The sequence below is a fragment of the Micropterus dolomieu genome, linkage group LG03 (assembly GCF_021292245.1).
Source record: "Micropterus dolomieu isolate WLL.071019.BEF.003 ecotype Adirondacks linkage group LG03, ASM2129224v1, whole genome shotgun sequence".
NCBI classification, from domain to species: domain Eukaryota; kingdom Metazoa; phylum Chordata; class Actinopteri; order Centrarchiformes; family Centrarchidae; genus Micropterus; species Micropterus dolomieu.
In genome coordinates this window covers 34,448,637-34,474,642 of record NC_060152.1, presented here as the reverse complement: position 1 = coordinate 34,474,642, position 26,006 = coordinate 34,448,637, and the positions used below count along the sequence as shown (strand labels likewise).

At 44.8% G+C, this 26,006-nt stretch overlaps 2 protein-coding genes across 3 annotated transcripts; one reads left to right on the top strand and one right to left on the bottom strand.

Annotated features, from left to right (window-relative positions):
- Nucleotides 1–2,269: 2,269 nt before the first annotated feature.
- Nucleotides 2,270–25,706, bottom strand: cmtm6 (CKLF-like MARVEL transmembrane domain containing 6). The gene is made up of 5 exons (XM_046044948.1): nucleotides 25,557–25,706; nucleotides 21,823–21,946; nucleotides 12,429–12,605; nucleotides 6,083–6,181; nucleotides 2,270–5,672 (listed from the first exon to the last, which is right to left on the bottom strand). Exons 2-5 carry the CDS (start codon nucleotides 21,937–21,939, stop codon nucleotides 5,499–5,501), a joined length of 567 nt encoding a protein of 188 aa, XP_045900904.1. The 5' UTR covers nucleotides 21,940–21,946; nucleotides 25,557–25,706; the 3' UTR covers nucleotides 2,270–5,498.
- LOC123968288 (peroxynitrite isomerase THAP4-like) lies at nucleotides 7,203–10,351 on the top strand. 2 transcript variants are annotated; one of them, XR_006824434.1, is made up of 3 exons: nucleotides 7,203–7,759; nucleotides 8,614–9,224; nucleotides 10,024–10,351. XR_006824434.1 is itself a non-coding variant. In XM_046044947.1 (2 exons), exons 1-2 carry the CDS (start codon nucleotides 7,397–7,399, stop codon nucleotides 8,959–8,961), a joined length of 711 nt encoding a protein of 236 aa, XP_045900903.1. In that variant the 5' UTR covers nucleotides 7,203–7,396; the 3' UTR covers nucleotides 8,962–9,508. The 2 variants fall into 2 exon arrangements, 1 of the variants encoding a protein (XP_045900903.1); XM_046044947.1 differs by lacking the exon at nucleotides 10,024–10,351 and having other exon boundaries at nucleotides 8,614–9,508.
- Nucleotides 25,707–26,006: the final 300 nt, after the last annotated feature.

The following is a 26,006-nucleotide window of genomic DNA, read 5'->3' as shown; positions in this document are numbered from 1 at the left end:
TTCTAACAGAATTAATTTATCCTTTGGGTGAAAAGGTGCCGCATTTAAAGAGGAACTTCTCCAAACAAAGACGAGGAGGTAGGACTAAATCAGCACCTACTGAATTATCCATCCATCCATCTTCATCCGCTTATCCGGGACCGGGTCGCAGGGCCTACTGAATTATATTCTGATATATTTTATATTTTAGTCACCTGCTGCCTGAGTTTTGTGTTTCCGTTGACGTAGCCTAGATAAAAACATTTCCACCATAAATTGATGCAGAAAAGGCAGAAATCTTCACCACTGGTCTGGACAACATCAAGGCTGTCACGTCTGGAGGTTGGCTCCAGTCTCCTGATCACACTGATCTGAACAGCATTACTGACTTGGCTTTTCATCTACACATACATGTGGCTGTGGCACATTAAAGAGCGATGACCTCTGACCCCTACGGTGGGATACGACAGAAACACTTAAAACACTAAAGTTAGTTTCAGATGGCAGTGAGGAGAAAGTTAAGGGAAACATTTAAGTCACCATTGACAGTATTTTCATGAATAGAATAAAAGTTTTACAACTCTGAAACGGTGTTTTAAAGGATCTTTAATCTCTCTGGAGTGATCCATTAGTCCAGATATGACAGTTAGTAGTTTCAGATCTGGGCCTGGTCCAATGTGGTGTACATGTGAAATAAATCGCCCTTTTTATTTCCCAGATTTAATAAAAAAGGTTTTACAAATGTGAAAGTGTGTTTCAGACGGCTTTTTAGACTTTTTTATTTAAAATACCCAACACAACTGTAAGACGTGAAAAAAAGGAGGAGCGGTTTCCCTTTAACTTCAGGTGGTAAATATTTAGTTAGCAGGCAAAGATACACAGAGGCCGCAGTTTACTCACCTTGTTTGGCGTTTTCCTCCCTGCAGGTAAAAGGCTCCATGTCCACAGCTTCTGTCCTCCTCCGTCTTTAATAAATTCCCGCTGGACCTGTTGCTGCGACGCCATCTTGTTTGCTTGTTGACAGAATTCTCCCGCCATCGCAGCTGCTAGCTTGCTAATGCGACTGAAATAACTTAGTTGCTACACACAAAGAAACTAGTTAGCTCTGTTGCTTGTTTAATTTAGATTAACTCGTCAAGCTTCTATAATCAGTTTGTTGTAACAGGACCGACCTGGCACTCTGTTTCTTTTCCAAAAGCCTGTGTATTCGCAGATAATCACCTTCACCTGCTTCTCTCTGCTGCTCCACACGATCGGTGCTACCGTCACAGTGCAATACCACCTATGGCCGCACAGACTGCCGTTCACCAGCCGTTCACATCCAGAGGGGCGCTGTTTCACCCATTTATAAAAATAAAGCATATTTAAAGTTGGTGAAGAGAAAAATAAACACAATTACTTAAGCTTTTAATTGAAATAACATTTTTATACTGTCAAATTTATGTGGACATGTGGTCCTGCCCAGGTGTTCCAGTTTTTAGCCTATTTAAATGGGTTAACTGCTTCATGCAGAACAGGGAGACAAACAATAAAAGTCAAACAAAAGTCTGCATATACAGAGATTTGTGATATAAAATGGGGACATTAAAAATATAGAAAATTTGTTGTATTCATTTCAATATAATGGGGGAAAATAGTGCTTCATGTCAGAGAAGCAGCAGTTGTTTAAGTGTTTTTGTTACAGAGATTATTTAGGGATGCCTTTAAAATCTTTGTTGGTTTGAAATAGTTTGTTCTTAAATTATTAAAAAGGACACTGTCATACCAGACAAAGAAGTTTAATACAGTCAGCTGTTCTGTTGTCAGTGTGAGCAGAACACAACCATCAATTCTGAAAAAAAAAAAACTAAAATTTAAGTTTTGCAGTTGAAAACACATAATACTGATTTCACGTTTACAAAATGAGCATAAAAATCTTTACATTTAATTATGATTTAGTTACAGATTAAAGACGCAGTATGTTTGAGTAAACCCCTTTTAATTTATTGAAGCTAACGGTCTTTCAAAGTGTGCTTGTTTATTAAATAAAGTTGGTTCAGTTGACCATCTTATGTTAATAAATATAAAGAGTCTTCGTACATGCAAATCTGGTCAGATATGTATTCCTTCACTAGAGTCACTCATCGAGCACAGCAGTAAACATGTGACGCTGTGCACAGTTTTGTCTTTAACGTGAAGTTTGAAGTTATGTTAAAGTCACATTTATCTTCAGCTTCATAAGTCGAGATGATTGCAGCCTAAAACACACAAAGCAACAAGTGTGGTTGAATAAAGATCATCAACACATTCATTTCTTGAAAATCTGTTTATTATATGACTGAATAAAATGATTGTCTCTGATATGAAATTGCAGCAATTTGAAAAGGACATACTTCACTGTATATCTTTACAGTATTCTCTGTTACACATGAATGGATGAAAAACCAATTTATTTTACAGGCACAGAAGAGAAGCATGGAAATATACAAATATATTACAAAAACATTTCCTTCTAAATAGACTTTACTTGGTCCTGAACATTAAAGTTAACCATAATATAAAAAACAGGTTTTTGATTGTCTGACACGAATAAGAAAATCTTTTTTAATACATTTTCCAGTGTATTCAATGATTAACTCTTTGTATGTCGTTTGATTGTCAAAGCATTTCCTATTAAAAATGTAAATATATGGAAAAAGTGGCAATAATTGTAATAATTATCACCATTGTTTTATTGTCCAGCCCTATTGTGCAGCACGCATATAATTGAAGGGTTACACACATACTGGACGACTTCTCAATCAGCTGATTTTTATTAGTTTTCAAACGAGTTACTAAAATTAGTTTGGCTACGAAAAAAAAAACGACGACATAGAAACATGTGACCACTCATCGAAGGAATGTAAAAGGACGAAAAACATTTATCTTCTAACATTTGGAAAAAATTACACAAACTTTACGAACAATTGTTTTTAAACTTGCAGTCCGCTTCATGTTCTGGGCATAAAAATGTCATTTATATAAAAAAGGTGACCGAAGGACAAACACACTCTTTGTGAGTTTTAACTCCTCAGCTGGTCAGCTGATCATATTACCCAGAATATTAAAAGGAATATTTCACCCAAACATGATTAAACTCACTGATGGATAACTCAAGTGACCTGCCAGTCCCAGAGGTTCAGGGGCCAAAATCAGTACAAACAGGCACTAACGACAGGGTCCCTGTGTCTTTAAACACTAATTCAAATATTTGGGGTCAAACAGCAAACAAAAGTTTTGGGTGAAATAACAGTAAAACTTCTGATCAACTATTAAGGGGACTACATTTAAAAAAAATAAAAAAAAATTTCCGTCTAATCCAAGAAACAGCTGATCACCTTTTAAAATCATTGATATTAGGAGTTTATGTTTGACAAAAAAGCATCACTTCCTTCATGAAACATTCAATTTAAAATACACAAAGTGATTAAAGGCGGGTGCTAAAATTGGTGGAACATAAAGCAGAGTCTGGTTTTACAGACTGACGGAGACAAACCTTTAAAATAAAATACAGAAAAAACTGACTAAAGACAGACGACGACATGAAAACCGCTAAACTAAGAAGTTTCAACAGTCTCATTTAAAGCTGCTTCAAATAAAAAGGTCAGAGAGCCGGTAGTTTTTAGGACTGGAGCAGAGAGTGGAACGTTACGAGTACGCTGACCGGTCCACAGGGAAGGTCAGAGGTCAGGGGGTAGGACGTTGGGGCTGGATCCACGTGTCCCACATCTGGACTGAGCCTTCATCCGCACTGTCAGAGGGCGCCGATCTAATCTCAGCACTCGCACACACATTTGGATTCAGCCCGTCGGCCATGTTCCTCCACCTTATCAAAACGCTTTTGGCAAAGGCTCATGGGAAACATTTTGGCAGCGTTTGTGTAGTGAATGCCATAAACGGACTCCAAGGAAACATTTCATTCAGTCGGACGCGAGTTCTGCATAACGCCTCGTCTCTGAGCTGAAACTTGACGCTAATCTAGTTCTTAAAAATCTGCTTTCATTAGTGGCATTTAGTTATTCTATTGATTAGTGACTGTTAATCATAAACAAGCTGCTTTCAAAGCGCATTAAAGAAAAAATGTGTTCATATAGTGAGAGCACTGAACCGCTCGCTTCCTGGACGTGTTAAGGCCCATTTATACTTTTGTGTCAAATCTTCTTCGGCCTCTTCACACTTCTATTGATTCCACCACTCGTTAACTCGGACTATTTACCCCATTGATGCCGTACGTGCTAACAGCTCCAGCTAGTATCTGTCGTCACTGGTAGATCTCGGACTGTGTTGGTGCTTGTATGTTCTTCGCTTTGGATAAAAGCGTCAAATAAGACAATCAATAATGACTCGTTTCACTATCAGAGTTTGAGCCATTCGGTCCGATAACATTTCTAGCGTTTTGGGGGTGTAACTGCAGAGAACTGCAGACAGACACCAACGCACAAGTAGAAATGCTCATGACAGCAGGGAGCCGACGCAGAAGTATAAACTGGCCTTTACGTGTCAGTCAGTAATATTTTGAGTATGTGCAATGATCACCTGTTGAACACATTAGTAAAATAATTAACTCGCGGATATTTTAACACGAAAGCTTTTGGCCGTCTGTGTACAAACAGATCCGTTCGGACTGGACTCATTTTGTGAAACGGTCATATTCATTTCTGTCCATCAGGACATTAAAATAAAACTTCTTTGCTTTGTTGAGTGTCGTTTCTTCATTTCGGCACCAAATCGTCTTAACATTCGTGAGGCGTTCAGGCCCTGAGCGGATTAGGGAAAATTCATAGCATGGGGACGAGATAAGCTTTGGTTTGTTTCATTAAAAGATTTCTGCAGACCGAAGTAAAAGTTTCCAGTATTTCACACTAAAAATATACAGAGAGAAAAGAATCTCATCTAATCATGTGACCCCTCAGATTTAAACACTGACTTGTTTTCATTGTCAGTAATTTTTGTGAATTTCATGACACAGGATTTGATTTCATTTGTCATTTAAGACTAAATGTGTTGATAAATTTCATGATATTCAATAAACAAAACCTTTAAAAAAATAATAAAAAAAAAAAGTCCTGAAGCTAAATCGACAGACAATAAATCCATTTATTGTCTCTACATCATCTGTGAAAATCTTTAAAAAAATTAAACTTAACAGCAGAATATTTAGTGGTTCTGTTATTTTAGTGTCTGTTCTTCCTTAAAAAAATATTGTTTAAAGTCGTCAATAAGCAGGTGGAAACATTTAAGATCAATTATTTAAAATGTCCCACGCCGACAGACGCTCCGCACCGTCATTGATTCATTATTGGATGATGGATTATATTGATAACATGTCAGCACAGATCGTCCTCCGCTTTGGGAATCGAGGACTAAAAACAGGATTTAAAAAAAAAAAAAAAAAAGTAAAAGTCAGCCGAGCTGAAGCTCCGCCTCCGTGTTAAAGGAATAGTGCGTGAAGTGATCTCTGACCTCTGAGCGCAGCAAACAAATATTGAAAACAAAAAGACTTAATTTCCGTTGGCCTCAGTGTTGAGTTTCTCCGCCTCTGGTTGAGCCTCCACCGCCCCCGTACCGCCGTTCCTCGTGTCCGGCGTCCCGTCCTCCTTAAAGGGAAACCCCTTGGCCCTCACGAACAACATGAGGTCCACGGCAAACGCGGCCGTTGCCAAGAAGCCAAACGCCTGGAGGAAGAGATAGGAAAAGGAAATGAGACGGCAGAGAAGGACAAATAGGAGGCAGGGAAAGAAATGAGCAGGTAGAGAAGGAAAGGAGGAGCAGGGTAGGGGGAAGGGAGGAAAAGCAGGTGGTGGGAAAAGAAATCGGCATATGGAAGGAAAGGAGTAGGAGCGAAAGGAAATAAAGAGGTAGAGAAGGAAACGAGGTAGAACAGAAAAGAGGTGGTAACAAAGGGAAGTATGCAGGAAAGGAAAGAAGGAGGTAGAGAAGAAAAAGAGGAAAGAAGGGGGTAGAGAGGAGGAAGGAAAGGTAAAAAAAACCAAGTTACAAAAAAAAGGGAGGTAGAGAAGAAAACAAGATGGTAGGAAAGGACAGTATCATCAGCGTATCCTGCACAGGGTTGATGTTTTCTTACCACAGCACTTCTCTCCATCGTCGTGTTGTTGTTGTCTGCAGCAAAAACGATGGAGGCGATGAGGAACAGCAGAGCGATGCCAATGGTGTACACAAAGTCCTGCAAGAGAAGAAGATGATGAAGAGCAGCAGCTCTTCAAGTTCACTGTGTGGAAACACAACCTGCTGCACCCTAAAATGCTTTTCAGTTCCTCTCCGAGAAGCAGACGTCGAGGTCGACGCCGCTCTCATGTCTGCTTAGCATAAAGCCTGGAAACAGCTAGCCGGGCTCGGCCCACAGCTCAAAACTACCAGCAGCTCCAACGCTCCACGCTTAAACATTAGATATAGCGGTGAAGGACTGAGCTCTTTTTAGTGAAGATCAGTTTGTCTGCCAACAGCGTTTCTACTTTTTATTTTTTTTTTTTTAAATCAGACTATTATTTTGGAAAGCATGAAATGACCATCCATCCATCCTCAACTGCTTATCCTGCATACATAAGCAGAGCCAATCCCAGCTGGCATCGGTCGAAAGGCGAGGTACACCCTGGACAGGTCGCCAGTCCATCGCAGGGCCACACAGAGACAAACAACCAGTAAACCTCACACCTAAGGACAATCCAGGGTTACCCACCTAGACCGCATGTCTTTGGACGGTGGGAGGAAGCCGGAGCACCCGAGAGAACCCACGCAGACACGGGGAGAACATGCAAACTCCACGCAGAAAGGCCGGGGCAACCGGGGTTTGAACCTTCTTGCTGTGAGGCCACAGCGCTATCCACCGGACCACCGTGCCGCCCAGCATGAGATGATACATTTAATAATTATTTGTTTTTATTAGATGATATAAATATAAAAAAAGTCATAAATAGCATTCACATATCCATGTGCCCTCCCCCCCCCCCAAATTCTGGGACCAACTACAAATGTCTGCAAAACAACTCTATTATATAGTATTCCTGTGTCCTTAACTTCCCTGTTTACATAAAAGGTTAAATAAAACTGAATATAAATTTGTTCCTAAAGAATTAAATTATTTTTCCCCCTTCTGAAAATAATTTCTAATTTACTGGAGGAGCAAATTTAAAGTTGTTTCAACCACCACTTTATTCACAGCGGCCTGCGGGGGCAGCAGAGCGCCTCGCAGCGTCCAGCCTGCCGCTAATCCGTTAGTAGAAGAAGAAGAGCGGAAGCTGCTAACTGTTAGCACCTCTGCTAACGTGCTGCGTTCAGGGTCCGTTTCAGACACTCTGCGCTGTCCGCACGTGAAACTACTCGGAGTTTATCTGCCGCTTCTTTCCCGCGTTTCATATTCTGTCGTCTGGGCGCAGCAGCGATGCCGTGGCGGTGCTGCGTCCCCGGCTGTAAAGGCTACGAGGAGGCCAAGTCCAGGGGGGTCGTGTTTCACGGGCTACCGACGCGGGACCCGCAGCGCTGCAGGACCTGGCTGAAGGCGATCCAGAACCCGAGGTTCGACGAGGACACGCCCGTCTCCAAGTACAGCGGGGTCCGGGTGTGCAGCCTGCACTTTAAACCCGAGGACTACGAGGAGGACTTCCGAGCCAAGATCCTGAACGTCACGCCCAAACCGACGCTGAAGAGCGGCGCCGTGCCGTCCGTGTTCCCCGGGAGGCAGCGCGGCCAGCCGGGCAGCAGCGACGCGTCCCCGCCGCCGCCGCCCAAGAGGAGCAGAGCGCAGGTAACCTTCATTCCAGCCAGCTAGCGAGGCCCTGAACAGCGGTGGGGACGTTCAAGGGCTCAGATTAGGGCTGCAGTGATGCACAGATGGACTCAAGAACAAAAGCACAAGACATTAGAATAAATATTCACTACTGTCTCTGAGGCTCCTCTCCCACAAGATGTTGAGCATTAAAAACTTCATTTCCTGCAGAGATTTATGGTTGAAATGTCTTTATATAAAAGGGAAGGTGGTAATACAAAATATAATCAACAGCAACTTGTTTTTTGCGCAGTCGTTTCTTACAATCTCTACCCTGCATGTGTCTTATTGTGTGAATAAACCTCAAAGCATTTAACATTTCTTGGTGCAATTTATCAGGACCATTTTAACAAAGGCTTTTAAAAAGTGGTGGCGACATGTGACAGCGTAAAGACTAAAGGGCCGGGTGCAGGGAGTCAGGGGCCCCTTTATGACAGTGGTTCTCAAACTTTTTCACATCAAGGAACCTTAAATCTACCACAAATAAGACCGGGACCCCCGTTTGATAAGATTTAGGCTTTTAGGAAACTGATCACCAAAATAGTTCCTCACTGTTTGTTATGGATGCAATTATAGTGAATATAAGTTTCCTTTTTTGCTGAGGACCCCTAGGAACCCCTTCATGGACCCCTTGGGGTTCACGGACTCCACTTTGACAACTGCTGCACTGCATCTATAGCCCACGCTGTAGGCGGGGCAATAAAATGTTATGTTAGTAAATGTTTACTCAGTTCTACTCGTGCATATTTGTCTGTGAAAGTTTATTATAATAGTTTGAAGTGATCCACTGTTCGGCATCAAGTGTTTCTTGTATCTCTGGCTCTTGTGTTCAGACGGCCTGCGGAGCTGCAGGGAGTTCCTCGCAATCCGCCCCGGCGGCGGCGGCAGACGAAAGCTTCTGCATCGTGGTGTCGGTCGACCCGCAGGAGGACCGCTTCCACTCAGAGCCGGAGTTCAGCTCGGTGGCGGCGTCTGACGAGTCTGACGAGGACGAGGACTGCGCCGTCGTTTACAGCCGCAGCCTGATGGAGCTCTTCAGGATGTGTCAGACGTGCGGGCGGCCAATCGTGGAGAAGGAGCTTTTCCACTCGGGCGCACAGATGAGGGTGAAGTGGCGCTGTGACGGAGGACACTCTGGGCTGTGGAAGTCCTCGCCTCACCTGAGAGACGTGCTTCCATGAAGTCCATTTGCAGAGTTTGAGAACATTTGGTGAGGTTCAGATTCAGCAGGACTCTGTGCTGCCTCGTCACGTCGGACTCCAGGACCCGGTCCAGACTGGTGCAGCTCTGTGCTTTTCTTTAGACACGAGCCAATCCGCTTCACTAGAGGACTACCTGAGCTGGCGGGCCATGGACTAAAACCCGACGTGGCTACCCCAACATACAGCGCAGCGGGAAGAAGGACTTTCCGGACGACAGTTTAACATCCGGCGCACAGCAGAAGGTCAGTATGTGACCAGTGAACACACGAGCAGCGGGTTCTGTTCCGCGCTCGTTTCCACCTGGCTGACAGGCTGCGTCATCAGAAATAGGTGGGACAATAAATCTGCTAACATATGCTAACATATAATGGGAATCTCCATTAACGTGCTAACGGACATTAGCATCGCGAAAATACAATCTTAAACTACACATTTTGCTTCAGATGCTGAACATCCTGAGTGACACACTGTGCAGAGTACATGCTTCCTGAGCTCTGTGTGAAATAAAAAAGAGCTGCTAACTTCACTGTCTTGATCTGCTGCCTCTGCACTCCACACACACACACACACACACGCTACAGCAACCCCAAAGGGTCAAAACTCAAACCGAATATTCCCAGTGGCCTAAAAAAATAAAAATCCAGCTATCAGTAGGAAGAGAAATGGCAGCACAACGTTGTGTCACCCAACTCAATTTAAGTGCGACACACAACCAGCAAGAACGCCGGCCTGCTGCTTAATTACTGTCAGAGAGAAATGATAACATTTGGCCGCAGGTGATACTTTCCATCCCTGACCTGCAGATTAATGTGTTTGAAGGTTTATCTACTACACGAGCAGTCTGTTATGGAGTCATCTTCCAGGAATGTGGGCGTCTCCCGCCCGGCTCCTTTCCCATGAACAAGGACGCTGTGTTCCCCCCCCCCCCAGCAGAACTTGAGCTTCTCTTCCCTGTAACCACATGTCCAATCTGGTTCTTACATTTGAGCATGTGCAGACGGGGAAAGTACCAATGACACAATCTGTGTCTGTTTGTTTCAGGCGAGCCGGAGGAGAGACGTGCGGAAGATCCACGCGGGTGAATGAACCCCATCTATGGATCCCAGTCCAACAGGAAGTGGCGTTGATCAACAGCGATGGCGCGCCCTCATCCAGCAGAGCCACGGCGGCGGCCTGCAGCAGCTTCATGAAGAAGCCCAGCGACAAACAGACTGGTTGTGAACGATGCGTCCAGATTATCAGCGTGTCTGAAGAATACTTTTTAAACACACGAGGGGTTCAGTGTTTTGCTCAGGGACACAGTGGGAATTGAACCCGGGTCTCTTGCATGCGTCTTATCCACTGCGTCCCCAATAAAGCCTCGATGTGAGCGTTTGTGTCCTGACCTTTACTCATTGTGAACAGGTACAACGTCCCGTAGAATGTGTTACGTGCATCGTTTATTGCTGTGAAATGTCCGTCGCCACTCAAAAGTAGGATTATTTTAAAAATCACAGAGGAAATGCATCCTCCTCCCGACCCCGAGTAGATCTAGAGTCAGGTCTAAAACAGGGCCGCCTGAACACAGACATGTCAGCTAGGGCTGCACGATTATATTCACCCTGTGCAGTTTAATTAAAACACGCCCACACCGGGCTCTCGCATGTGCCCCTCAAAAACTGATTCATGAGCAGTGTGCTAATAACCGAACTCTAGACAGGAACTTGTTTCCATAAAGTGTGGCGTGGGCGCTGCTGGCGTATCACGGTGTCTGCCCCTGGTTCAAAAACCACCACAAGCTTTGTTCGAGTTGAGAAATGCACATTCACACATTTTGTGCATTTTCCCCGACAGTCAAACACGTGGACTCAGCCCTGATATCGGCCTATCAGAACGAGTAGAAAGACAGAATAAATGAGCGCCATCAGGAGAGCGAGACTCTGTAAAAGCTCAGGGGCCGGTTGCACAAAAAACCTCAAAGTTGTTTTCTTAAGTATGATACTGAAGTCTTAATTTCGCCTTAGCTTTTTACTTAAGGGTGTTGCACAGAATCCCTTTAAAGGTTTCCCTAGTTAAGGAAAAGCATTAAGGTGTTTGCTGCATCGATAGAGAATTCACACGTTACTGGATCATTTACTGTATTTTTTTTTAAATTTATTTTCATTTTCGAACACTTACACACACGCTTTATTTACACACTAATTTTAAAATGTTTGTATGGAATTTATACATTAATTATTTTATTTTCACAAAACTTTTGCCATTTTATTCCCTTATCTAAAGAAATGTATGTCCTTATGTTCTTTATACATAATAAGCTTTGGCAATATTGTTGCTATACATTAATGCCAATAAAGCTAATTTGAATTTACAGTAGTAAAATTCTGTTACCATGGAGACTGTTTATCTTGCACCAGCACTTGACCCGTTGTTACCGTACAAAGTTGGAAAGAAAACACAAGAAAAGCAGATTGGTCAGAGGAGGAATTTCATAAAAAGAAAGAAACTTTGATCTGCAAATAACAGAAAACAACAAAAGGATTCTCCCGGTGGCAGAAGTCTCTTCTCAGGAAATGTAAATTTTCTTCCCCTTAAGGTTTCTTTAAAATGTCCACTTAAGTATTTGAGGTTTTCTCCTTATCTTGCTCTTATACTTAAAGAATCCCTTAAGTGTGTTAAACCGTTGCATAAAAGACCTCAGCAACCAAACTAAGGAAAAGAATATATAAATAAAAAATAAATCTCATTTTTGGCCGTATCGCCCGGCCTTCGTATGAACAATACATGTTTAATGTCATGACAGGAGAGCTCAAAGCGTCTCAAACCTTTTCATGTTAAAGACCTTAAACTGACAAATTTAAACACGAATCCCTTTTGATTTGTTTTTAAGACATTTTGTTAGCCTTCATACGGTTTATGAAGTATTGTCCCCTCATGGACCTGCTTTGAGAACCACTGAGTAAAAGTGCCTCCATTACGGTGATTTGTTTTTACACTTTAGAGAGTTGTGTTAATTTGTGACTTTAGAGGTGCAGACAGGTGGATTTTGTTTCCTTGTAACGGTTAGCTGAATAATCAACAGAAATAACAGGTTAATCAGTCATTTTTCAAGCGGCAGCATTCTCTGCTTCAGTTCCTCAGGCGAGACGTGTGCAGCTTTTCTTTGTATCTCAGTAAACTGAATCTCAGAGTTTTGGACTGTTGGTCACCGTGGGCTCTACAGACCGACTGACCGAGCAGGTAAATGCTAAGTGGCTCTGTCCAGTCTTTATGCTAAGCAGCTTCATGTTTTAGGCATCTCTGTCAACATCCAACTGTCAGCAGGAAAGAGAACCAACGGGTTTCTCAGCACGTGGAGGGAACAATACGAAGCAGAGGGGGCGGCGGAGGACAGCAGCTGTTCGTAGGGACAGAGTAGCCTCAGGCGATCCTCGGCAGGTTCAATGAAAACAGGCGTGAGCTCTTACCAGTTTGGGCCAGCAGGAGATGCCGACCTTGCTGTGCAGGTTGGTGGAGAGGAGGATGAGGAGCAGCAGGGTGAAGAGGAAGGCCGTGCAGCTGACGAACTCGAAGAAGTAGAGAGCGTTGCAGCTTAAGCAGCTGTTGACCACCTCCTCCAGGATGAAGGCCACGAAGGACAGCAGCTGACGGAGACACGGGAAACAGAAGGTTATTATCGGGAGCAGCATTTAATATGTGGACCCTCACCTGACACCTGACTCTACGCAGGTGTGGGTCCAAGCAGGAACCCCCCCCGGGTCTGAAAAGTGAAGCCCATGACTTACACCTGCGCCCTCCCCCTAGCGGCCAGCAGGGGGGCGCCTTACACCTGCGCCCTCCCCCTAGCGGCCAGCAGGGGGGCGCCTTACACCTGCGCCCTCCCCCTAGCGGCCAGCAGGGGGGCGCCTTACACCTGCGCCCTCCCCCTAGCGGCCAGCAGGGGGCGACTCCAGCGGCTGCAGAAAGAAGTGTGATTGTATAGAAGTCTGTGAGAAAATGTTTCTACTTGTCAGCTGATTTATTCCATCAGTAAACACTTTCCTGATGAGTTTCTGGTCTCAGTCGCTAGTTTCAAGTCTTCTTCAACACAGCATGATGTTCATTTAGTAAATTATGGTCCCATTTAGAGGAACAGAGACCAGGAAGCAGGGGAGGCTTTAGGGCGGGGCTACAAGCTGATTGACAGGTCGACAAGGCTTCTCCTTGTTTCATGTTTGAGACCTCCATAAATTAAAAGAAACTAGGAGAAGTTGGTAAAACAAAGATAAAAAGACTAAGTTATCACTGTAGCGTTAGGAGGCCGTCTTGTTTTTCCTTTGATATTGGTCGTGTTCTGTGATGAAGCCTTGGTTTGTGATTCGTAGCCCAGGTGTCCGGTTAGACTGACGTGCTTTTTACTGTGGTAGTTGATTTAAGAGGCTAAATTGATTAAACATGTGGTCAAATTACTTTTGGCTGCAACAAAAACAAAATGCTCCAAACAAAACACACCACCCATTAATAACACAACCAAACCGAATACAACCCAAATGTGGTACAGTCTGGTTCCAAAAAAAAAAAAAAAACCCACTCCACAAAACACAGACAAGATGGCGACGACCAAAATGCCAAACTGGAGGCTTCAAAACAGCAGTCCACAAACCAACGGGGCATGTCATGGTGGCTCCGCCCACTTTGATCCCATCTTTGTGGGGGCCCCAGAACGAGCCCCACCTTCATTGACGACATCACATACACAACAATAAGAAGCACAACATTTTCTACCCATTCTAGGTTACACATCACAAAACGTCAGCAGAGAAGAAGATTGAGGTCTGAGGTCATTTAGAAAGGTTGTAGAGCGCCCGCAGGTAGATTTACCACCGCACGTCTGGCTCACTATACTTTAATGAAACACTATAAACCCATGAAGATGCAACTGACTGAACTCCATCGTAATCTGCTGAAATACCAGTGGGGGGGGGGGGGTGAAATGCATTATGGGATTAGTATTCTTGAGATGTTTTTAGCCTCCGTGTGTGACTGCGAGTTCCCAAAGCTGCTGAGCGACATTTGATGCAGATCTGAGGACGAAGACGACAACGAATTAGCAGAACAAAGCCCGATTCAAACGCGAAACAAAGCCGGAGCGAAACTCCGTCCGTTGCGATTTTTCTGCCAGATATTGTGATTATTATTATTATTAAATTCAATATTCACTGCCAGGTCTATTTTTGACAGGCCGTGACGAGCAGCACAAAGCAGGGGTGAGTTCAATCTCACGACGTCCCGCAACGTTTTTGGATCAAACGACGGGCTTCGAGGGATGTTTTCTTCGGTTGTTTGGTGGGCGTGAACAGTTGTTACCAGAACCAGCTGCAATAAGTTTGTAAACTCTTATAAAAAGCGGGAAAATGCAGTGCGCTTGCGTTCACAGCAGGGTACCACCGTTTCCTTTTACCACGCTTTGTCTGCGCTGAACTCACCCCCAGATGAACCGGGCAGGAAGTCAGACAGAACAATTTAACTAAGCATACTATACCATAGAAGCCCCAAAATCAAGGACAACCGAACAGATCAACACGTTCTGCGGGGACGTACTGCGATGAGATGTCAAACGCCATCATCAGTGCTGCTGAGGCCACTCCGCCCACAGACTGAAGCTGTCAGGCTTCTCACCCTTTATCACATCACTACTGGATCTGAGTCAACAACAGAAAAGTCCTTAACGTCGACCGCTGGGTCCCGAGACTCTTTGTTAATTGTGAAGCAGCTTCCACAGGCGGAGCCGCCCGTCTCAGGTGATCGGGATCCCGTTGCTCCACCTTGTGACCAGGAACGAGGTGTGCGATTGGTTGGACTCGTCTAAATCTCGTGTTTTTATAGTGACGCTGCCTCCACATTTGTTTGATACACGTTCACACCTCAAAGAGTGATTTTGCTTTTCCTGATGTTTTCCTTTCCCTCAAAGCAGCTTGTAAGAGACGGTCACTTCCCCAAGAGCACCAGCAAAGACCAAAACAAACCAACGCTCCGGCTCCACCAGACTCCATAGAGAAAAACAGGAATTTAACCCACTGATCATAAAACAAAAACAACTTCAAACTGCACAGAAACACAATAAAACTCCCAAATACCGTCTTTGTTAGTCTGTCCACTGTTCCAACAATCACTAACTCCTGTTTGGGGGAAATAAACCTTTAATTCACAGCGTTATGAGAAGAGAAACAGCCGCTGTATCGCTCTCCTCAAAGCAAACATTTTCACAGCGATCTTTTTTTACAGCTCTTTGGTGTCAGAGGCCCGAAACAAAAAGGAACCGTTCACAACAGAAACCAGTGAATACTGCAATTAACTCAGTCACAGCCTCTAAAATGTGACGATGGTGCGTAAACATGAAAAGTAAAGCCCCGTTTCCTGTCTACATCTAGACTGTAAAAAAACACGTGGTTGCTGCAGCGTTGTGTGTGTGTGTGTGTGTGTGTGTGTGTGTGTGTGTGTGTGTGTGTGTGTGTGTGTGTGTGTGTGTGTGTGTGTGTGTGTGTGTGTGTGTGTGTGTGTGTGTGTGTGTGTGTGTGTGTGTGTGTGTGTGTAAAAGTGAAGTGACTGTTGTGGTGGAACCGCTCAGACCGCTCGGCCGTGTGGGCGGCGGCTGCTTCCAAACTGTGCGTTTGTGTTCCTCCGGGGTGTGTCTGAACCACACTGAGTCAGCAGGAAGAAGGAGCAGGACGCCAGACAATCACCCCCCGAGTGAGTCGTCTTGGAAAAACCGGCCTTTTCGCCAGTGGATCGCTTCACTAATCTGAGGCAGAACATTCAGAACTATTGTGACAAGATCTTAGTAGATTTAATAAAAAAAATAAAGTCATAATTAGTTTATGATTCAATTTAATCAAACATTTATTCTTGAGGAAAATTATATTGCGATTTTCATCATCGTTTTATTGGCCACATCTACAACATAACCACGCTGAGGAGATGCTTCGCCAAGACCCCTCTGCGTCGCTGTTTAGCGCCCTTTTTGGCGGTGTGGCAGCAGAGCGACCGACACCAACGCGCAAGTAGAAATGCTCGCGACGGCACGCGGTCAGCTACCCGACGCATAAAATCAGCCTTTCAACGACATCACTGTGACGCGTTACTGCTCAGCGCTGCAGGATCGCAGCTTCACCAACAGACAGAGCGTTTATTTAATGACCGACAGGAAACTCGTTACCGCTTGCTGCATTTTCGCTGTGCGTCAGTTTAAAAACGCCGAAGCAGCTCGCTGTTCAGTTTCTAACGTTTGACTAAATCCAGCTCTTCACTGCGTTTCAGCTCCAACATCTGTGATCATGCAGTTCACTGCGTCAGCTGCAAATCCAGATGTTTGCCCAGTTAATGAGCGAAAACCAACTGCAGAGAGGCGTAAGCGTGTTCAAATAAGAATTCATACAACAACAAGCGTCTCTGGCGTTTGGTTCACGCCGAGGTCGACCAGGGGAACCGGCACAGTCTGGAGGGCGAGCAGGCCGGGGGACACAGACGGAGTTCCTCTGCTGTCTATTTTGGACTTTTATTGTAGGAATGTTTTAAAGGAGAGTTTGGAGAGCCGGACCACAGAGCTAAAATAAGTCTGACGTCAGCTGAACTAAAATACAGACTGCTCTTTTAAACCACGGTGACTGAAACTCGCTGGAGCTGCTGCAGCAGACTGAGGTCTGATTCCCCTCTGAGCTGCAGCTACCATCTCGCTCATGTTCGTGGTATTTCTACTCTAAAGCAAAAGCACTCAGGCAGAAGTTCATGCATTACGCAGGTTTGTGTAAAGTGCTTCTCTTGAGGATTTTCATTAACACGCGGCTGACAGAGATCCTCCGGACGGGTTTGTGTTCAAAAGACTGTTAATTGAAAGAAGATAAATCACAGAGCAGGTCAGAGGTTACCGGTTATTTGTCCAAGGAGGTCAGGTGACATCTGACTTCACACGTCGGGTCGAACAATCTGAGGAAGCTGCGGCGTCCCTGTTGACATCATTTCATGTTCAGTCTGTGTGGAGCTCGTTTGGGGAAGTTGAACACAGATGGTGTTTGGGATAACAGTTTCTACAGCCTTTAACTGGACACAAAGTAAAAAGTACCTCAAAAGTTGTACTTCAGTACATTTCTCACCCACAGTCATCCTGAAACATCTGATCTTTTGGATTTATGTCACTGTTTTTCTGTTTCATGCACCCATTTGACTGGATTCACCAGACATCAAGTGTTGGAAATGTAAATATGCAAACAAACTCCTGCACTCTGTCCAACTTGCAGAATATATTCAAGCTGGAAACTTTTTGCATCTTTTGACCGACTTCCAACGAACGCGTTTCAGAGGTGTAAATATAAAGTTAAATGCATCGTCACCTCCTGCTTCACACCGGAGTCTCATTAAGAAACCTTCCGTGCAAAACACTTAAACCTCCTGCAGTAAAACTCGTTTGAGCTGTGACAACTTTATTTATTGTTTTTATCGTTTTTCCTGCATCAACCACAATTTCACCCAAAACAGTTCCGGGAAATTTCAACATTGAGGGACTCAAAACAGTAAAAAAACGTCTGTTTCCTCCTGAGGAGACGCTCGATTAAAGACTGACAAACGGAGAAATTCAGCTTTGACTTGAGATGAAGCGAGAGGTTCGTTAGGATTCATCCTGCAGGAGCTGCAGCATTATTAGCAAACTTTATGCCAGTCTGCTCACCAGCCACGAGATTTGGCTCCAGACCCAAAGGGAAAGAAGTGAAGTCATAAAAAGTCACATAAAAAGTCAGGACCGCGTTTTCTGCTGCACATTTAATGAGTGCAGCTTTTGTTTAGGACGTTTTCTAACGAGACGCAGAAGCAGCTGAATGATGTTGCACCCATGGAGGCACGTTGTTGTCCAGAAAGATCAACAGAGTATATTTCACTGCATTTCATTTCAATAATACTTTTGATCATAGAGTAAAACCTGCTCTGCATGTAAAGGTCGACGGCTGCATTAAAGAATCTCTGAACGTCGTCTTCTCTGCAAAAGAAAAATGTAAAAACATCAGGACACACAACATTTACAGACTTCTGGGGACGGGAACACAGTCAACTACATGTGGTTTTCATTAAAACGGACAAACTGAGCATTCAGCTCTCTGCACAGTGTGCGCACACCGTCAGCCATGTTCACTTCCTGCGTCCCGCACCTGGAGGTCGGCAGTCGGATATTTCAACTTGGAAAATACAGAGTTTCCGAGCACTCTGGAACGCAGCACCGAGCATCAGTAAACTGAGAGCAGCTGCTAAAAATCCAGCCGAGCGGCGAGGAGCTGATCAACGTGTTGATGAGAGTCGGCTTCACGTCCCCGCAGGCGTCGGCACAGCTGACGCTTCTCCTGATCACTGCGGACATGATCGTCTGCGATCCCCAAGTCCCTGCTGCTGCATCCAGAGCTCCTACTGCGTCTGCACCATCTACCTAAACTCCATAATCCAAGCCTACGTTCCTTCTGGGTCACTGCGCGACGAATGCCGCCTGGCTCTGCCTCCCTTCACACAAAGCGACCTCAGATCTGTTCTCACCTGCGACGCCACGATGGTGGAACGAGCTGCCGCACGCCATCAGAGCAGCGGCGTCCCTCTCTGACTTCAAGAGGCTCCTGAAAACTCTGCAGAGGACACTTCCTCTGATAACACCTGACCTCTGACATGCATGCGCTCTTCTGTCCCCTCACAGTTCTCTTGTATTGATTGTTTTTGTTAGCTGGAGGAAGTAGTAAGAGTTATTTCGCCCTCTGATGCTGCACACGCTAACAGCTCTTCCTGCTATCTGTTGTCACCTGTAGATCTGACTGTATTGATGCTTGTACGTTGTTCCACAAATCTAAGTCGCTCTGGAAAAAAGCCAAATGAGTAAACCTAACGTTATGTAATCTTTACCCCTGACCCGCTCACACAGCCTCAGAGTCACGGTTCTGTTCAAAGTTCGTCTGCCTCCTAAAATGAAAGTCTTTCTTGCTGCTCATGGTGTTAACTGTTGGGTCTGTGTTGATAATATCAGTGCAGTCTAGACCTGCTCTGTATGAGCAGTGACTGCTTTCTCAGCAGCGTCCTCCCTCCCTGCAGATCCTCTTTTTGTGCAACACTCACTGATGTGAGCAGCATGTAGACCGGATCCTCGCCACCCCCCCATCTGTTAACTGTTGCGACAGCGGACGGTCAGCAGCTCTGAGATCTGCAAACGACAGCTCTCTGCTCCCAAACCGTCGGCTCTGCAGCAGTTTCACTTCCCCGTCTGCAGCTTCCTGGAGAGCTGCTGGACGAGTAAGATCACCGAGGGGTCAGGGCTCCTCTTCCTCTGAGCCGCAGAAACCGTCAAACCCCCGTCGTGTTTCTTCATCGCCATGAACACACGCGGTCGTTTATTCTGACTCAGGCCCACAGACACCGTCCGGATTCATCCGCCGCTGAAAGTAGTTCCCAACAGATGCACCATTTCCTCCTGTCTGACAGAAACTAGAGCGAGCAGCCGTTTGAGGAAATTACTGAGGCGACAGGAACGGGACCTTAAACGGTTTCCCCCCGGGACGCCGACAAAACCGCCGACACCTGTAAACAAGTTCTGTTATTCTCTTTGTGCCATATTTGTAAACGTGTATCTGTCCCTCTGTAAAGAGCATGTGCGGTGAGCCACACGGCGCCCAAGTAAACTCTGACTAGATTCGATTCGCCGACGCAATCGATTACATAAATACGTCGACTCGCTTTACGAGCGTCGAGGCGCCGCTGCATCCGGATTCCCCCGGACAAGCCGCAGCGACCAGGCTCTGCGATTACAGCCATGTTTGAACAGGAGGCGGCAGGCGGTGGGGTCTTGGCTCCGGGACCAGAGAACACATTTCCCATTTCTTCTACTTTATATTTGTTCCCAGGGGATCAATAAAGTAGAAGATAAAAGACAAAGCAGGTCGGACTGCTTTGTCTGGTCTGACACCAGCACGCCTGCGGTGTAGCTCACTTCCTGTGCGAGGTGTAAAAACCGGCTCGTGTTGTTTTGGTCTCAGACGAGTGACTTCAGATCCGTCTGTCCTGTTTGTCCTCGGAGGCAGCTTCCTCTCATTTCCAAGAAAGCCGACCTGCCGAGACTCGCAGGGGACTAACCGCCTGCAGCAGGTTGCGTTCACGCCGAACAATAAAGACATGAACTGAAACACGCAGGTGAGAAAGCGTCCTGCTGAGCCCACGCACTCTGCACTCAGGTATCTCTGTGACGGATGATGTCAGGAGACGGTTTAACTGACGGAGTTTGTGTTTCAGCTGATAAATGACAAGAAGCTGCAGTGTAGAAAAGCCAGAGATGCTTTTAGAAACAGGTTAATAGTTTGAGTGGCGGCGGCTTTATTGTAAAATATCTTGCTCTGCACATTTCTTGGTTGTTAAAATACTAATAAGGTAAACTTTGTCTTCATGGACGTTGAGTAAAGAAATGGATTTTCTAGGGATGCACTGAAATGAAAATTCTTGGCTGAAGCTGAATATAATGAAAAACAAGGTTTTTCACATTATTTCCATTTATTTTGCTTTTTTTTTTTTTATAACAACTGCATAAATAAAATAGTCAAAATGAGCTTTTCCCTCAGTGTTTCCCACAGGATGTGGAGAGACTATGGGGGGGTCCGGGGCCCGAGAGGCTCCTTTTAATGGACACGTGTAATATGTTTTCTTCAGTTAAACAAAGATAAAACTGAAGTTGTTGTTTTTGGAGCAAAGCAAGAGCGATTAGAAGTCAGCGCTCAGCTTCAGTCGGTGATGTTGAGGACCACAGACCAGAAGTCTTGGTGTAGTCATGGACTGAATTTAAGCAGACAAAGTCTTAATGTCTCAGCAGGACCTGGAAAAACTTATCCATGCATTTATCTTCAGTAGACTCGACTACAGCGTCCTTACAGGCTCCCTAAGAAATCCATCAGACAGCTGCAGCTGATTCAGAACGCTGCTGCTCGAGTCCTCACTAAGACCAAAAAGGTGGATCACATCACTCCAGTTCTGAGGTCTTTACACTGGCTTCCTGTCTGCTGTCGGTTTATAAAGCACCAAATAGTTTCTGATCTTCTGCTTCGTTCTGAACCATCCAGACCTCTCAGCTGGTCTGAGATCAGCTCTGCTTTCTGTCCCCAGAGTCAAAACTAAACCTGGAGAAGCAGCGTTCAGTTTTTATGCTTCATATATCTGGAACATTTACATTTATCTGATGCTTTTATCCAAAGCGACTTACAGCTGCTGTACACGTCAGAGGTCGCACGCCTGAACTCGGGTCTCACACCAAAGGCATGCGTCTCATCCACTGCGCCATCACCCCCCCATAAGAACAAACTCCCAGAAACCTGCAGCTCTGCTGAAACTCTGTTCTTTTAAATCTCGACTGAAGCCTTGAGGAAGGTTCCGGCCTCCTCCTCCACTTTCAGCCGCCGCTTCACGTTGGGCAGCGTTTCCTCGCCACGCACTGCTTCTACACAAGCTCTTAGTTGTTCTTTCAGATATCTGGACTCTGAATTTACTGGGATTCCACTCAGACACATTTTCAGCTGGTGCATGAAAACAGCCGGATGGAAACACCGAGTTCAGAGCCGACAGCCGGGCTCTCTGGAAACACGAGCGATTCAGGGAACTCTGATCCCAGTAAAATCAGCTCCTGGCTGGTTTCTCAGGTCGTTACGGTCACACAGAGTCATAAATGCTGTTTGCTCTGCCGACTCGCTGGCTGAATCCACCTTTAAACGTGTCGTCTTCACAGCGGCACCTGGCTTATCTGAATTTTTCCATTTACCCGGCTCACACTCACATCAGCTACACTCCGATCGGAGGAGAAGGTTTCAGGGTCTTTGAACTCACCACTTCAACGACTTTGACCCCAAAGCGGGCTTTATCCAGAAGATCTGACGGGACGACGAAGCAGGAGGATTTGGGGTTGGAAACCGTCGTGGGGCTGTAAACGCTGGGGGTGGCCATGACGGAGCTGAGGACACAGAGACACACAGATACAGTCAGACATCCTGCAGAAACAACAAGCTTCACGTCTTAACGAATCAAAACCACAGATCCAGACCTGCTCTGTATGGGAAGCGCAGCGACGGGACTTAAGGGAGAAGCAGATCCAACATTTGGAAAGTCTGGCAGAGCCGCACGATCGTCGTTTTCCCCCCCGCGTTGAAGGATTTTGAGAATGTATCTAATTGTAATATGATCTGAGAGGTTAGAGGGAACGATCTCCGTTACATGGACGCTTTTATCTTAAGCGACTTACAATCGCTGTACAGGTCAGAGGTCGCACGCCTCTGGAGCAACGAGGGGTTAAGGGTCTCGCTCAGGGACATAATGGTGGACGTGTCATAGTGGGGAATCGAACCCGGGTCTCTCCACGGCTCCATCGCCATCTTTACATCATTGTCATTTCAATTAATTATGGATCTGTACCAAACAAAGACGTCTCTGCAGTAGAGTCAGTTTTATATTAAAGATTCTGATTCCAGCTTCTTAAATCTGAATATTTCTTAATCCTTCCTCTGTGACAGTAAAGTGAAGATCTTTGGGTTGTGGACAAAACAAGACATTTGAGGACATCAGCTTGAGCTTTGATTTTATACACCAATAATAATTCTTCATTTAGCTGACGCTCGCTATCCAAAGCGTCTTACAGCTGCTATACGTCAGACGAGGGGTTAAGGGTCTTACTCAGATTAATAAACAAAGGTTAGTTGCAGCTCTGCAGCAAGACAACATTTCTTTTTTTAAATGTTTCAGAACCCCGCAACATGACTCAAATCATAACATTTGGAAAGTCTAGAAGAGTAAAAAGTTATTTTACTCCCAGGCTGAACGATTTAATGATTATTTTCACTGAAATTTTGGAGCGAATGATAATTTTTCCATCATTATTCTATTATTAAAATTAATTCTGGTGTGATTGTTTATCCTGGGAAAAAACCATGATCTGCAGCCCCACAATGTTTCCTTTAAAATGCTGTTCTGACATTTAACAAATACTGCAGCAGGCCAAGTTGGCGGAGGGCTAAAGCAGAAGTTAGCCGGCTCAGCTGGTGAAAGTCAACACAGTGGAACACAGAAAGCCACCGCCAACCAGCGTTTTGGCGAGTGTCAGTATAAACGCTCACGATGGCGAGGGAACGTGTGCAAGACTCAACGCAGGGGGAAAAAAAAAAAAAAAAGTCAGGAGGAAAATTCATCATTTAGTTCTTAAAGACTCGCCGAGCTGTCCTCAAACGCAACACAGTCTCATGTATCCGCCAGCTTCTTTAACAGAGTGAGCCAGATGATCTGAGTCCGGACACGTTGGTGCTTCAAAGCGGTTTTAATTAACTGCAGGTTCATTGATCGAGCCGGATCAGAGAGAACCCCCCTACCTGAAGTCCCTTTCTGAACACAGACAGCTGCTTTCCTGGATTTCTAATGAGACACAGCTGATAGAATCATCATCTTAGAACATGCAGGTTACTGAGAAGTCACTGATCTGCTGGTGTAATTATCACAATTAAATGTTCATTATGAAAACTTAACCCCACATATACACACAAAATATAATATTTAATAGTTTTCTGGACTCTGAGCAAAACTCCACTAAAGATTCAAAGAAGCTGCAGCAGGAAACACTAAAAAGTCTCCTGCACTTTGTCCGCCAGTAACATTAACAGCGTGGGAACAACCCAGTGCAGCTGGTTCCCAACACGCCAACTGCAGGTAACCACAATCACATGATCAGCACTCAGCCAATCGTGTGTGTGCACCGTTTTCCAAGATAAAATTTACAAAATCAGTCCTCAAACTGCTTTAAAAAGAGGAACCAGATGAAACATGATTATTTAGGCGTAGCCTGAATCCGCTCGACACGCTTAAAGAACCAGGTCTGGAAAAAAAAAAAAAAAACCACCACACAATTTCTGATCACAACATTAAAAACAAAGAAAGAAAGTTGTGGCTAATGCGATGGCTTGGATTACATTTTTTTACCATAGGTGTCATTTACGCCCCTCTGATTCTGTCACCACCACTTTTTAAAAGCATTATTTGTTAAAATACGTTCTGTGATACAGTTTGCAGTTAAACAAATGAAAATGCCTTTAAAACATTAAGAAAACATGCAATTACAGTATAGAAGAAACAAGCGTGCACTGTCCAAAATAAGTTTAAAAAAATAAATAAATAAATAAATAAAAGACCCAACAATGAGCAGCAGCAGTCAGTAACTTTAACAACTTGTTGACACGGTTTCTTTTAGACCAAGTTTTCTGTTCTCTCCCTGTGAACATGACAAAGGGGGGGGGGGGGAGACTAAATCACGCCTGCATGTGTTGTTGCCTCAGCAGGGACAATGTTACAGGAGAAACAGTGCAGCTCTCACAATGCCTGAGAGATTTGATTCTGTTATATTTATACATCTTGAAATTCTGTTTCCAGGAATAAAAACATTTCCACCATAAACTGGTGCAGAAACTGTCACCAGAATGCAGGAGATGAAGTGTTGTCTATCTCTGCATGGAGGACATTTTTAAAAACACTGTTTCAGGATCTTTTTGTCTCCTTCTCATGAACATAAGTGTCTGATCTGAGCCCCTGTGTCCCCGCCACGTTAACACAAAGTGACGCCCTTGTTTTTTTTAGCTTAACATATAAAAACTTCTTGTCATACAGAGACACTAAAACATTAAACATGACAAATGTTTTTTTTTTATAACAACTGCAGCTCTGCAACATGAAGAGGTGCCTAACGTGGCAGAAGTTCCTCTTGATGAGGTCTGTTGGCAGTTTGAGGTTCATTAATGTACACTACATAGATCTAGTTTCGTTTTCTGTCTCTGGATAGTTAGAGTATTTGAAAGTGAAACAGGCACAGGTGGTGTGCAGGTGTACAATGCAAACACGGATAATGACGGATAATAAAAGTGACTGACAGCAAGTAGGTCACCTTTCACCACACTGACCCTCAAATTCCCCCTTTTCACTTAAAGTGATATAAAAACGCCAAACTTCATTAAAAAGTTGAGTTATTTAATAATTCATAGCTTACAGACAAATGCAGAAGCATAGCACAACATTATTTACGGCTTTAACGTAAGAGGTGGTTTGTTCCAGTACATTCGGCAAATGTTTTATCCACAATGCTGCAGTTTATTTTCTCGATATCACGTCTTTTATAAGTCACAACCCGCTTTCCGCCGCAAACCCGCTGTGCATTTTTGGTGGAAAGAGTTGGAGGCGGAATACCACGTGAATTAACTCTTAAAGCTGAGACTGTATTCTAACAAAGGATTCTGGCTTCACATGCTTCACGTCGAAGTGAAGAATGAGTCTTTGTTAAATATGGAGAGAATTTAAACCTCCGTGTTTCCGTGGATAAAGGACCGCTTTAACGAAACGACGTTAAAAAGTAAATAGACCGAATTTTGAATGTAGTCTGGCGTGTGGCGTTTCCTCCTCCGGAGCCTGCGTGTTGGGGGCTTGGCATCAACTTTTAATGGTGGCCTTAAATCTGATAACCTTACCTGCTGGAGCCGGAAGTTACTTTACAGCAGGAATAAAGAGAAAGGTGACGGTTTCAGAGATAAACTCACCGTTCAAGTTTCTTCCGGTTCGCAGAAAAAGTTTCCAGCTGCGAAGTTGGACTTTTGTTTCTCTGCTGCTGAACTGACTTCAAACTTCCGCATTTACTCTGCGGCCTTTATCCTGGCAAGTTAGCGGAAGTAACAAGCTTCTGGTTAATAATTTCAAATTAAAGGTGTTTCTTTGAACCAGGCTGAGAGTTGTTCTAAAGAATGAAGACTTCCTCCCCCTTTTCACCCCCTCACTCTCCTTCCCCCTCCCCTCTCTCTTCCTCCCCCCTCCCCTCCTCCCCCCTCCCCTCTCTCTTTCTCCCCCTCCCTCTCTCTCCCCTCTCTCTCCCTCCCTCCCCTCCTTCCCCCTCCCCCTCTCTCTCCCTCTCTTTCTCCCCCTCTCTCTCTCCCCCTCCCTCTCTCTCCCCTCTCTCTCCCTCCCTCCCCTCCTTCCCCCTCCCCCTCTCTCTC